Below are 13162 nucleotides of genomic sequence, written 5' to 3' on the forward strand. Positions count from 1 at the left end.
TATCTGAATTGCCAAAATTATTCTTGTCTGTAGTTAGCCTCTGGTTTCCAAGATTTTACCCAAAGAATAAGTAAACAGCACAAATGTATTAAATAGTCCCTAAGCACTAATAAAGACTCATAGAAGCTTAGAATGTTAAAGCTGAAAGGGAACTTAGAGGTCATTTAGTCCAATTCCTTCATTTTTATAAATGAGGAAACTGAGGCCCAGATAGGTGAGATGATTTGCGCAAGGTTATAAGAATTTTTAGGATATGATTCTGTGATGAATTATGAATAATCAGTTTACTGCTACAGCTTCTGAAAGTTTATCAGATCTGATATATTCTTAGAATGCAGATTAAATAGGAGGAGAAGGAAAAGGAAAGAAAGTGGGAGGAAAGGAAGGGAAGAGAGAGGGGAGAGAGGGGAGAGGGAAGGTAGGAGAGAGAGAGAGAGACAAAGACAGAGAGACAGAAATAAAGACAGAGACAGAGAAAGTCTTCCTGCTTGTTATTTCATCTGAAATTAATTCTCTGAGAGTACCTTTAAACATCAACACCATCTCTAGTTCAGTTTGCCTGGAAAAAGAATAACTCTACCCACATTTCAGTTGAGTATGACTCATTCCTCTTTTTTTTTTTTTTAGGGCTCAAGGTCTGGCAGGAACTTAATCCTCTTACCTCAGCACACCATTTCCTCCTTTCCACCAGTTAAGTCTGGTTTTCTTGGGCTTGGTCTTTCTGGAAAAATAAAGCCAGTGTTATAATATAATTTCCACCTTCTCAGCTCCCTCAATAATCTCATATGGTTTAATTCTGTTACTTAGAGTATTTTTTTTACAAATACTAATTTGGTTCACCAGTATTCTATAAGGCAAGTTAAGTAAGATATTTCAGAAATACCAAAATGAATATAAGCTTAATAAATTAGTTCTTATTCAGTAATGCCATTGTTAAATCTGGTTTTCTTACTATTGCCTATTTCATTTCTATACCCCAGTATATACAGACGCTAGCCACATAATTTGTATGCACACTTATCCATGAGCGATGTGGCATTAAAATCAATTTGTCTTTGAAGAGGAGAAATTGTTTGTTTGGTTTTTTTTGGGGGGGGTTGGCAGTTGGGGTTAAGTGACTTGCCCAGGGTCACACAGCTAGTAACTGTCAAGTGTTTGGTCTGAGGCCGGATTTGAACTCAGGTCCTCCTGACTCCAGGGGGTGCTCTATCTGCCCCATGTTTGTTAGCTATGAACACAATATGGAGACGTTGCTGGAGCTATATGGATGGCTTTTATAGAGGGGGCGAATTTCCAGCAGAATATTGGAAGTGGAGGAGGTATATGGGTTGTCATAAAGAAGGGAAAGCAAATACCACTCCAGAGGGAAGCAGGTTAAGTGTTGAGTGTGGTTCACTGTCCCCAAAGTATGCAAACCATAATTGGTTGAAGGCTAAACCTTTTGACCTCATTAAGACTATCAGAATAACTCAATCTTTCTCAAACTTTTTGCTCATGGCATAGTACTAATTCTTTGCTTGGAGGACTTGTAGCTTGCTCAGAGTGATTGGAGAGACTCTTGTAAATGCATGTGATTGCAAGAATAAGTTCCGTACAGCTTTTGAGAAACACCAGGATAAATTATAGTATGTTTGAATTTCCATAAGGATGCTTAAATTGTATTGCCTGAATTTCACAGAAAGGATACAAAATTTATTCAACATTGTGACCAATGGATGGAAGCTATCGTTTAGTAAAAGAGAAACTTCCAAGTAATTAAACTATCTATAAAGGAATGTGTATTCAGAAGGTAGCTAGTTTTCTATTACAGATTTTCAAACAAGCTGGGGAACCACTTCTTGAAGTTATTATTGAAGGGATTTATGCCTTGACTAGGGAGCTAGAGCATACAACCTTTACACAAGTCCATAATTTTTATGTACTGACACAGAGGCTTAAATTAAGTAATGATTATCTTTTACAATAGAAGTATAAAAGTCAGGAAATTGCTAATGATTTTTCCATTCTACAGTTAATTTCAGGTAGGTATGTGTGTACATACACAAATTAATGGTAAAATAATGAGATAAATGCCACGTATCACATAAAAATCAGTCTTGTTCCCTCCTAGTCATATTTCTTTTTTTTTTCCTCTGAAATTTTCCACTGGAGAACAACTACATGATTGTTTTACAAATGCATTTGGTGTGCAGTCTGTACTTAATGCTAAATTTTAGATCCGTATTAGCCCTTACAGTGTGCTCTGGACAGCACTTTCTCAGGAGGCAGATCTTCGATGCTCCAAAACCTAGGTTTTCATCTCCATACTCTGAATATTCTAAATATACATTCAGACATTTATGTCCTGAGCATTGGGATCAGCGTCACCAGAAAAAAAAAAAAGCCCTTATCTCCCAGAACCCACGCTTCCTTGAAGCCTTTCTTTCTCAACACACTCTGATAGTTGCAGCCCAAGTCCTTAAAGCCATCTCCAAAGGGGGAACCCAAAGGTACAGCCTCCAGTGGCTGATTTGTCTCTGCAGCCCGTGACACCCTACAGCTTCCATGCAGTTTGGCAGTGCCCTGCCTGTAGAAAGAGTCCACTCCCAGAAGGGAAGGGCTGGGTTTCGGATTTCATTTCCCTTGTAAACCATTCCCAGATTCCAATCCACTTGCAGGGCTTCTCTGCTGCTTTCCAGTCTCAGACCTCAGAGCAAGCGAGCCCCCAGCCCAGGGAGCTGAAGGAGGGCACGGTCAATTTCAGGAAGTCCAACATGAGACCAGCATCTCTCTTCCCCCTCGGTAGTCTCTTTGTTTTCTTCTGGCTTGTAGAGGGCAGAATCATCGGGGAAGATGAAGCCGGTTTTGCTGAATGTAACAAGTTCTTTTATGAAGAGACCCCGCCTAAAGGACTGGCTGAGCCTTTCCACGTGAAAATCTGTCAAAAATACAACGGCAAGGAGCGCTTTGCCACCCTGTACAGCACCCAAGAAAAGATACCTGTTTACTCGGCTTTTCGATATGCTGTCTCTGGAGAGAGTAGGGAGCAGGGGTGGATGATCGAACCCCAGGTGAGTCAAACACTTTTGTAGATATTCTGCAGAGGGACCTAAACAAGGGAAGGCGGTTAATTTCTTTTGCCTTGGAATCGGAGGGAGGGGGCCTAAATAACAGGAGGGGTGATGGGCACTGTCCCATGAAATGCTGTGCCAGAAAGTGCCTTCCTCCAACCTGAATTCAATTCTCCCCGCCCACCCCCAAGCCTTTATACTCTGCTTAAGAATGGAATTTCAGCTCATAAACTTTATTACATTTTCATCCAAGTCCCTACACCACTAAAACATGACAGTAGAACCATTTGGTTCTCTGAGAGACTCTTCTTGACCCAGGGTCTATGAGCTTATTTTTAATTTTTTTTGATAACTATTTCAAAATAATTGGCTTCCTTTGTAATCCTATGTATTTAATTTTATACATATTTTTAAATTTTAAAACATTATTCTGAGGAGGGATCCATAGGCTTTACCAGACTGCCAAAAGGGTCCATGACACACATACAAAGTTTAAGATCTACTGCTCTACACAGAAATTTATCTATATAAATGATGATGCACATACAACATGAACGGTTGCTTTTATAAGGTACTCCACTAGTATAGGTCCCAAGTGATGCTAACTTACACATATACTTTGCTTTGCAATTTACAACCTGTTTTCCTGTGAAGTAGGTAGGCTCAGAAAGGTTAATGACTTGTCCAAGGTTGTGCAGCTCGTAGAGCCAGGTTTTGACCTCAAGTTCAGTGCTTTCTCTGCTCTACTATGTAAAATGAATAAAAGTAAGGAAAAAATAAAATACTATTTACAAAAAAAAAAGGAAGATCTATGGTCACAAGGCTTAGAAACAGAAACATGGACAATGATTTTAACTTAAGAGACACTATGAGGTATTTAATTAATTTCTTCACAATTAAGAAATTTAGGAATTTGGAGGAGTGTTTCCTGTTATTCATTGTAGTTTATCTTCCATTCTACATTTGGGAAAATACCAGAAATTGTCAAATTAAGAAAAAATTTTAAAAAGGATTTTTAAAAAAGGAATAGCAAGAACCTGGGGAATGTCTGCCTATTGGCTTGGTAGGAAGGACAAAATAATTCCCCCCCGTTCATCATTTCTCCAGTATCAACCCCAAGGATTCAGAAATCAAGCCTTCAGCTGTCAAATCACACCCTGCAATGTGCTGCAGTGTTCAATATTAGCCAGTCAGAGGAATTGAAATGGCCATCAGTTCTCAGCCTTCTGTCCCACACCTTCTCCTCAACCAACTATTCTACTTCTAAGGCATTGTGGCATGGGCACAAGTGTGTGCATGCAAATGCACATGCACATGCACACGTGCACACACACACACACACACACATGCACACACACACACTTGCAGAAGCCAATAACCCTTCACCTAGCGAGAAGGTTGCCCATCACTTTCCACTTGCCCAGCCTTCTCTCTCTTGTCCACGTTGCTGCCAAATCCTTCCCAAGCCTCCTGATGTAATAAACACACCCTAACCCAACCTGTTCCTGATCTCCATAGCCTGCACCCCCCAGCCCCACCCAAACGAATACCAAGACAAGCACCTGGGTTTTCCGTTCTTAGAATGAGCTTATTTAGAAGCCTTGAAATATAGCTGCTATCTTGCAATATCTGTTAAGTGTCCATTGTATAAATACATCACCCTAGAAGCCATCTCCCCTCCCCCACCCCATACTAGAAGGATATAAAGGAATAAGAATACATAGGAAACTAGATGTGTCCACAAACACAAGGAGAAAAAAGTGATCAGAGTGGGATGGGCCTTCAGAAACTTCCCAGAGAAGGTGAGTTTTGAGTAAGAATGGAGTGTAAGGGGCATCAACTGGCAAAGGAAGGAGGAGGTTCCAGTGAAGGGCCCTCCCTTCTGCCAATGGATAAGATCAGGAGCAAGTAAATAACATACAGATCACAGCAAGCTGCTCTGTCTAGTTAGAATAGGAAGTCTGTAGTGGGGAATAATGAGGATAAAACGTTGATGAGATGGTTGAGAGAGGGGGGAAGTTGATAAAGGAACTCCAACGCCAGGCTAAGAATTTCCAAAAGGCTAGATAAGAAAATGCATGGCAGTGTGGTGTATTGGAAAGTATAAGGTCTGGGAGCTGGGAGACCCGGTTTAACATCCTGGTTCTATGCCTCTGTCCTTGCCTCTGTGGCAAGCTGTGTAACCTTGGACAAATTGCTTAATATCTCTGAGTCTGCATTTCAGAGAATCAAAGAAATTTCAAATTTGGAGAGAAGCTTAGAGGTCATGCAGTCCAACCTTTACCCTAAGCATGAATCTCTCCTATAATGTCTGACAAGTGGACCTCCAGCTTCTGCTGGAGCATCTCTATTGAGAGGGAACTTGCTGCCACCTGGGATAGGCCATTCTATTTTTGGACAGCTCCTATTGTTAGGTGGTTAATTGATATACTGAGCCAAAATCTGTTTCCGCACAATTTCTACCAGTGATCTTAGTTCTGCCTTTGGAAATCAAGCAGATAAGTCTAATTCCCCTTCACTTAGTGGTCAACTTATTTACATGTTGTTTCTTCCTTTAGACTAGAAATTCCTTGAAAGCAGGGGCTGTCTTTTATCTTTCTTTGAATCTTCAACTTGCAGCTCAGCACCCTGCACATAGTAGGTGCTTAATAAACATTTATTGGCACTGACTGAACAAGCCTTTTTAAGCACCTGCTACATTCCAGGGACTGTGCTAGAGGTGAAGAGTTCTTCAAATAGTTGACGTTGCCTTTACAATAAAGAACTAGATAATTTCTGAGGTCCACTTTAGCCTTTGCTTCCTTCTGTGGTTTCTAGAAATTAGAAGTTAACTTTTTGTGATGTACTTATTGGAGCGCCATAGAGCATGAGGAAGGTTCAGCTAATTGAGCAGAGATACCCAAGCCCTGCCTCAGTCAGCACTGGGTCTGGTAGATGATGGTGTTCCATCCAACTGTCTAAATAGGTCAGAATACTGACTCCTTATATGCCTCATACCTACATTGGCTGAGTGCATTGCCTCTGTCTGCAAGACACATGTGCTGTACCAAGAGCCATTTCTCTGGACAGCTTAACTGAGAGCCAGAGTTCTAAATGCAGCCATTCTTTCATTTATTCACCAGTCAATAAGCATTTGTTAAAGGGTTTAATATGTGTCAGGCACTGTGATAGGAGTTGGAGATATAAAAGCCAAAAACACTGAGTCATAGCCTGCCCTCTAGGAGTTTACATTCTACTGGAGGGAATGTTACATACATGTCAAGAAGTAAATAAAAATCTTTGCAGTTGATGTTCCCCCATGACAAGAATCCTACCTGTTCTTACCTCTACTGCTGAATTTCCCTGGCTTCCTTCAAATCTCAGATCCGATCCTGCTTTCTACAGGAAACCTTTCCAGCCCCCCCAAATGCTAGTATCTTCCTCTCTTAGATTATTGCCCATCTGCTCTCTGTATTTTTTCTACGTACCTAGCTATTTGCAATGTTGCTTCTCTCTTTGATGCTTCTTATTGGCAGAAATTGTTTCTGCTTTTCTTTGTGTCCTCAGTGCTTGGCATAGTGCCTAGAACAGAGTAAACATTTAATAAATTTTTTAAAATAATTGATTGATTAGTTGATGGTAGAAGCTACCACCTGAGCTTTGAAGGGGACTAGGAATTCTGCTGTAGGAGGCAGAGCTGAGGAGGGACCACATGCCAGGTATCCAGGATAGCCTGAGCAAAAGCACATCAAGAGATGGAATGCAGGGTATAAAGAATATCAAATGCACCAGTTCAGCGGGAAGGTAAGGTGTGCGAGGGGGAGGACTGTGTAATCAATCAGTCTGGCAAGGTCAACTGGAACCAAATTATGAAAGGCTTCAGACATCCAAGAGAGTCGGTATTTTATCCTAGAGGCAATAGGAAGCCACTTATGGGTTCTGAGAAACAACTGTAGTATGTTATGGAAAGAGCTCTGGGTTTGAAATCAGAAGGCCATGGTTTGAATCAGGGTTCTACCACTGGCCAGTTGTCTGACCTTTAGCAGTTCACTTAAACTGCTCTCCCTCAGTTTATTTACCTGGAAAAAGAGATAACACTTGAGCCACCTGCCTCACACGGTTGTTGAGCAAATCGAATGAGATAATGTCCATAAAGGGATTCATAAACCCTAAAGTAGCATACAAAGATCAGCTAGCTGTGATGGAGGACAAAAGGAACATGATTTTCAGCAGGGTTGAAGAACACATCACCAAAAATGAATCCCTGTTGACCAGCCAGCTCCTTATGTCTTGTACCCATTAAGGTCAATTAGTCAATAAGCAGGCACTGTACTAAAGTGAGAGTATGAGGAAAGGCAAAAAAACAAACAAGCCATCCTTGCTCTTAAGGTGCTCACGATCTGATGGGGAAACAATATGAAAACAATTACACATAAACAAGATATATGCAGGATAAACTGAACAGAATCACAGAAGGAAGGAAGGAAGCATTAAGGGGGATTGGGAAAGGCTTCTTGGAGATGGTGATATTTTAGCTAGTATCAAGTTCCATTTCAGAGAGATACGTAGCTCTGAGGTTTACATTTTGTCTGGCATAAAGCACTTCATGACTGTGAATCACTTTACCCAAACCTAGGACACACTTTTATGAGGTCAGCATTATTATTAGGCCCTCATCAGCCAGGGGAGGAGCAAAGACAAAAGGGAAGCTTCGCCCTTGCCTTAGGTTATGGAGTGAGTCAGTGACAGAGCTGTGGATTCCAGGTTCCCAGAGACAGAACTCTGGGAATACATCTCTGAACGAGCTAGATCTTTTCAATTACATTGACTGAGCCAAAGGAGAATCCAGGGGGGACCTTCTGGAGGCAGAGGAAAGTAGAAAATTTGCAATGAGGAAGGCAGTGTTACTTCATGGAGTAAACACAAACTTTGGCTTGACGAAAGACTTGATTGCTCCTGACACAATCTGTGGCCTTGGGAAGGTCATTTAACCCTTTGAGGCCTCAGTTCCCTCCTCTAAAAATTAAGAAGGTTGGACTAGATTACCTTTGAGGTACCTTCCAGTTCTAGATCTTTGGCTCTATCACTTTCCCGAAGAGAACTGAGAGTAAGGGGTGCAAAATATGTGACTGACTAGCAGGATGGAAAAGACAAGTGTATGCAGATAGTCTGCCATGATGGATCTGAAGCACAGGGACCTAGGATCTAGTAAACTGACCTCATTTTCCCGTTGCTAGGATTCAAAAAAATTTTTTTCAGTCCCTGGACCACTGGAGGTGGGGCAGAAAACTCCAGCAACTTTCCCTACTTCTACTTGTGATAGCCACTGAGGAGCGGGGGAAGACAAGTGAAGGTGATGGGATGCTTAAAAATATAAAGATAATGTTGCTTTTATTGAGATTCCAATGAATGGTATCCCAACTAAACCATAATTTTACCCCTATTATGTTGAGCAAATCAAATGACGTAATGTCTGTAAAGGACTTCCTAAACCATAAAGTAGTATACCAAGATCAGCTTGCTGTTATGAGGGAAGACAGAAGCAACAAGATTTTCAGTAGGGTTGAACAGCATGTCACCAAAAATGACTCCCTTACTGATCAGCCGGCCATTAGGAAAAGTACTGTGATAGCATCTTAGGTGAGTCATTTACCTGCTGTTGGCCTGTGGTTTCCTCATTTGTAAAATGAGGGATTCAGACTGGTCCCATGATCTCTTAGAACATCCAGCACAGAGCCTTGAACAGAAGAGGTGCCCAGTAAATAGGGAATGAATGCATAAGTTAGTTGATGGAAAATGTGAGCTCTATCTACCCTATCTCTCTCTACTGAATAATCAAGAAGCCAGCTGCTGAAAAGGGAATGATTCCATTCTACAAACATGGTGAGCAATGACATTCCAATCCATTGTATTGTGTGCTGGGTAAAAGTAGAAAGCTGAGTGGGGTTTTGTCCAAAGTAAATCCTTCAGGTCTTCTTTCCTACTGTGATATATACAGTTGGGACATAAATTCTTTTTCTGAGCATTTTTCTGAACTCTATATGCTGCATTTAATGATTATTTTTCATTTGCATCTTATTGTTTCAGGGTGATTTGAATATCAACTTGAGGAATAGTTTTAAGATCCTTGCAAAATACTGCAAAGTAATTTTTCCTATCATTGCTTAAGCCAGTTGGATGATAAAACTTCTTCCAGGTTCCATCTATGTGAAAGCAAACCATTCAACACATTGAAAGCCAACTTCATATAATCACAATCTGGATATCTTGTCTCTGGCATATGCCACTTTCACATGGACTGAATGAAGCATCTGCCAAGCTCACTATGTTGATTGCACAGTTAAGTATTTTGTAGATGTGGTCAAAAAATTAAAAAAAAAACCAAAACACAAAACCTCAGCTTGAGACCTGTATTAACCCTATCTATCATTCATCATGATTTAATTCTAGCTACATGGACAGATAAATATTTCCTAGAAATATAACAAATATGACTGATTTTTAAATTTAAGTTTTATTTCCTTTTTGAAATATTAAGTCTAAAAAGAAAAAAAGATTAAAAAAAAACCTGTCCTATTCTCAGTTACTGAAGTTTATATGCTTTTAGAAGTTTATGCTTTCTAATCCAGCTCTTAGGACTACTGCTGACAAAAAAAGATATAGAACAGCATTGATATGTTCTATTTTTTCTTTGTGATTCATAACATTTCCCTATAAGTTTACTCTAGGGCCTCTAGGACCATAAAATATGACAGGTCTCTCAGTAATAATTTTATCTATTGCTGAGTATATCCATTTGGCAGTTCAGAAAAAGAAGAATAGAGAAGTTGACTCTAGGGGATTATTAGGAGAGCCCAGAATAGAAAAGAAGTCCATTACCTCATTCTAGTTATGCATTTTAGTACAGCTCATGTACTCAGTGTCTGAAAGAAATCACACTGAAGATAAGGAAAAAATTTAGTCAAATACAAGTGTACCTTGCTTGACATCATAAATGTGTTGTTGATATGTCAAAGGCATATCAGTTCTTTGAGTTTTTTAAAATAAATCAAACAATTTTTTATTGCTTTATGTTATAATTTTTGAGATGTTTATATTTCAATTCAAGCAGAACATTGAGTTTATTAAAATGAAATCAGGCACAAAGAGCTTACAATTTTGCTTTCCAGTTAGTAGAGACTCCAGATACTTTAACCACACCCCTCCCCCTCTTCCCCCTGCCCCAAGCTCTCCAGATTTTTTGCCAAGTAGTTAATGATCTGTAACCAAATTAACGATGAGAGCTCTTATTTAAAGGAATCCTATATGAATACAAATAATCACTTTCCTAGTACTATTCATTTTGTAAATTCATATTTTTTCATAGTAGCTTTCTGTAAATTCTTTTCCAGTGCATACTTATATGTTATTTTCCTCTTATTTAGGGGTGACATCCTATATATTAAGGTGGGTTGGTCTCGATTTGGTTCATTATACTTCACTGAGTCTAGTTTGGAAAGAATGGGACCTTCAATGACTTCATTACTTGGTTATTGGCTAGCACAATCTACTCCAACAATACGTCTACTCTGAGAGTCATTTGGTCCCCTACATAAGAGAACATGTCTACCCAGAACGACTGAATTGACCATTTTGTTCAACCCAGTAACATTTGATTCAGGGAAAAGATTAATTCAAATGAGGTTGTTTTGCTGAGTTGACAGGTCTGTTGACATATGTAATTGGGTCACATTGTTACCATAGTAGCCAGGTGTTGACAGTTAAAGTGAAGGGATAGATACCATTGTATCACATAACACTAATATTTGGAAAACAGGAAAGAAAATCTGTTTTATTCTTTAATCCTACCTTTAGTCTGAATATGGAGCCGACATCATAATTAATGGGGTCAATGAAGCATTATAATCTCATACTGGTTTGATTGCTTTTTATTTAATGCATGTGTTGATACATTTTCAAGATGAGGCTGTTCCAGTAATGGCCATTTTGTTTCCTTAGTCCATTGTTTCTTAAACTAATCTGGCCACTGAACAAATTCTGAGGCTTAAAATGTGTTGGTGGTATGACGGCCCCAAAAATAGAGATATGAGAATGCAATTCCTTCCCCCCCCACTTTTTTTTTTGTCAGGGAGATGGAAATTAGGAATGTGGAGCATCACATATAATGAACTTAGTTGGGATGATAGTTAATGGGAAAGGGGACAAGCATTTATTAAGCACCTACCATTTTCTGGGGTGAGTTAGGTTGCGGCACCGTGGATAAAGTGCTGAGCTTAGAGTCAGGAAATCTGAGTTCAAAAACAACCTCAAAAATGTCCTAGCTGTGTAACCTTGGGCAAGTCACTTAATCTTTACTCCTGGAGAAGGAAATGGCAAACCACTACAGTATCTTTGCCAAGAAAATCCCATGAGTTGGACATGAATGAAACAACTGGACAATAACAATGTACCTTTACAAATATTACCTCTTGTTCCTCTGTCCCTGTTGCTAACTAGTTAAAATTATGTTAAAATATAATGTTTTTATTGTAGTAAAGTTTAATAGAACATTGAATAATGTCTCTCAGAGGTACTGGAATCGTTTCCCAGGATTTGTACAAAGAGGATAGAATTCTGTCAGGAGTTTGAAAAGTTCTGACCACTTCAGCATCCCTCTACTTCCTGCACCTGTTTCATATCACTCCTCTTCACACTATAGTCCAGTCTAACTGGACTATTCTTGGTCACCCAACTTGGCCAGTGCTTTTCTGCCTCTATATTATTGCTCAAACTGTTTTTCTGCCTGGAGTGACCTCTCTCCACCTGCTTTATTCTTACTCACCCTTTAAAGCTGGACTTAAATACCACCTCTTTCAAGAAGTTTTACCTGATCTTATCTACCCCACCCTTTATTTTGCACCTCTCTAATTCACATTTTATAGGCAGTTAGGTGGTGCAGTGAATAGAGTGTAGGACTCAGAGTCAGGAAAACTCATCTTCCTGAGTTCAAATCTGGTCTCAAATATATACTAGCTGTGTGACCTTGGGCAAGTCACTTAACCTTGTTTGCCCCACTTTCCTCATCTGTAAAATGAGCTGAAGAAGGAAATGGCAAACCAATTCGGTACCTTTGACAAGAAAACCCCAAATAGGGTCATGAAGAGTTGGACATGACTGAAAAAGGACTCAACAACAACAAAAAATGCACTATTTATCATGTATGTTATGGTTATCTGTGCATTCATCTTACGTCTTTACTAGAGTATGAACTCAAAGACAACTAGATGGTCTGCTGGGTAGAGAGCTGAGATGAGAGTCAGGAAGATCTAAATTCTGAGGGAGTCATCTCATCACCCTGTGCCTGTGTCCTTATCTATAAAATGAGAGCATTGGACCTGATGACTTCTAAGGTCCCTTCTAGCTCCACATCTGTGACAAGAAACTGTGACTTATCTAAAATTTACATTTGCCTTATCATGAAGCATTGGGCCCTGTGCACAGTAGATATTTAACAAACTTTGAGATTAAGCATGAAAAGATTAGGTTTCCAAGGGCTTTGAAGAGGAAATGTTGAATTGCCCCTGCATAGACCATATGGCCTTTCCAAATCTTTTTCAGTCTGAATGAATGAATATAAAAGTATTTTAAAGCATTTATTAAGCACTTACTATGCGTAAAGCACTACTTTGAGGCAGTTTTAGCTGTAGGTGAAATGGAAGGTCTCATGGTCCTTAAGGTGCAATGAATGACTAAGCAGATGGTGAGGAGGGGAGGGGCGCAGTGCTGGTGACTGTTTAGCAACCAGAAGCAAGGGCACATTTTTAAGTTTAATTTATATTATTAATATTTTCTCCATCATTCATCCAGACTCCATCTTAAGTCTACCATCTTAAGTACACTAACTGGCCCAACCACTCTCTTACTAAGACTGGTTTTTACATTTTTAAATACAATAAAACTTTATTTACAAATGTGAAAACTATTCTTAGCTCTGGGAATACACAAACACATTTGGGCCACAGGCCTAATTTGTTTGGATTCTTTGGACTCAGGCTGTAGTTAGCCAACCTCTGACACTCTAAGATAATTAACAAAATAATAAACCACCAATTTGTAATGTTTACTGAGATATAAATGTTCACGATGAAAATTTG

General features: G+C 39.5%; 1 protein-coding gene across 1 annotated transcript in view; it reads left to right on the forward strand.

Annotated features, from left to right (window-relative positions):
• Positions 1 to 2532: 2532 nt before the first annotated feature.
• ENDOD1 (endonuclease domain containing 1) overlaps positions 2533 to 13162 on the forward strand; it is a 32409-nt gene continuing 21779 nt past the window's right edge. Inside the window, exon 1 of the mRNA XM_021000705.2 lies at positions 2533 to 3050. Within this exon, the coding sequence (XP_020856364.1) occupies positions 2754 to 3050 (297 nt within the window). The 5' untranslated portion in view covers positions 2533 to 2753. The remainder of the gene's footprint in view (positions 3051 to 13162) is intronic.

This window comes from Phascolarctos cinereus, unplaced genomic scaffold, assembly GCF_003287225.1.
Source record: "Phascolarctos cinereus isolate Bilbo 61053 unplaced genomic scaffold, phaCin_HiC Scaffold_726;HRSCAF=1367, whole genome shotgun sequence".
In the NCBI taxonomy this organism is placed as follows: Eukaryota; Metazoa; Chordata; class Mammalia; order Diprotodontia; family Phascolarctidae; genus Phascolarctos; species Phascolarctos cinereus.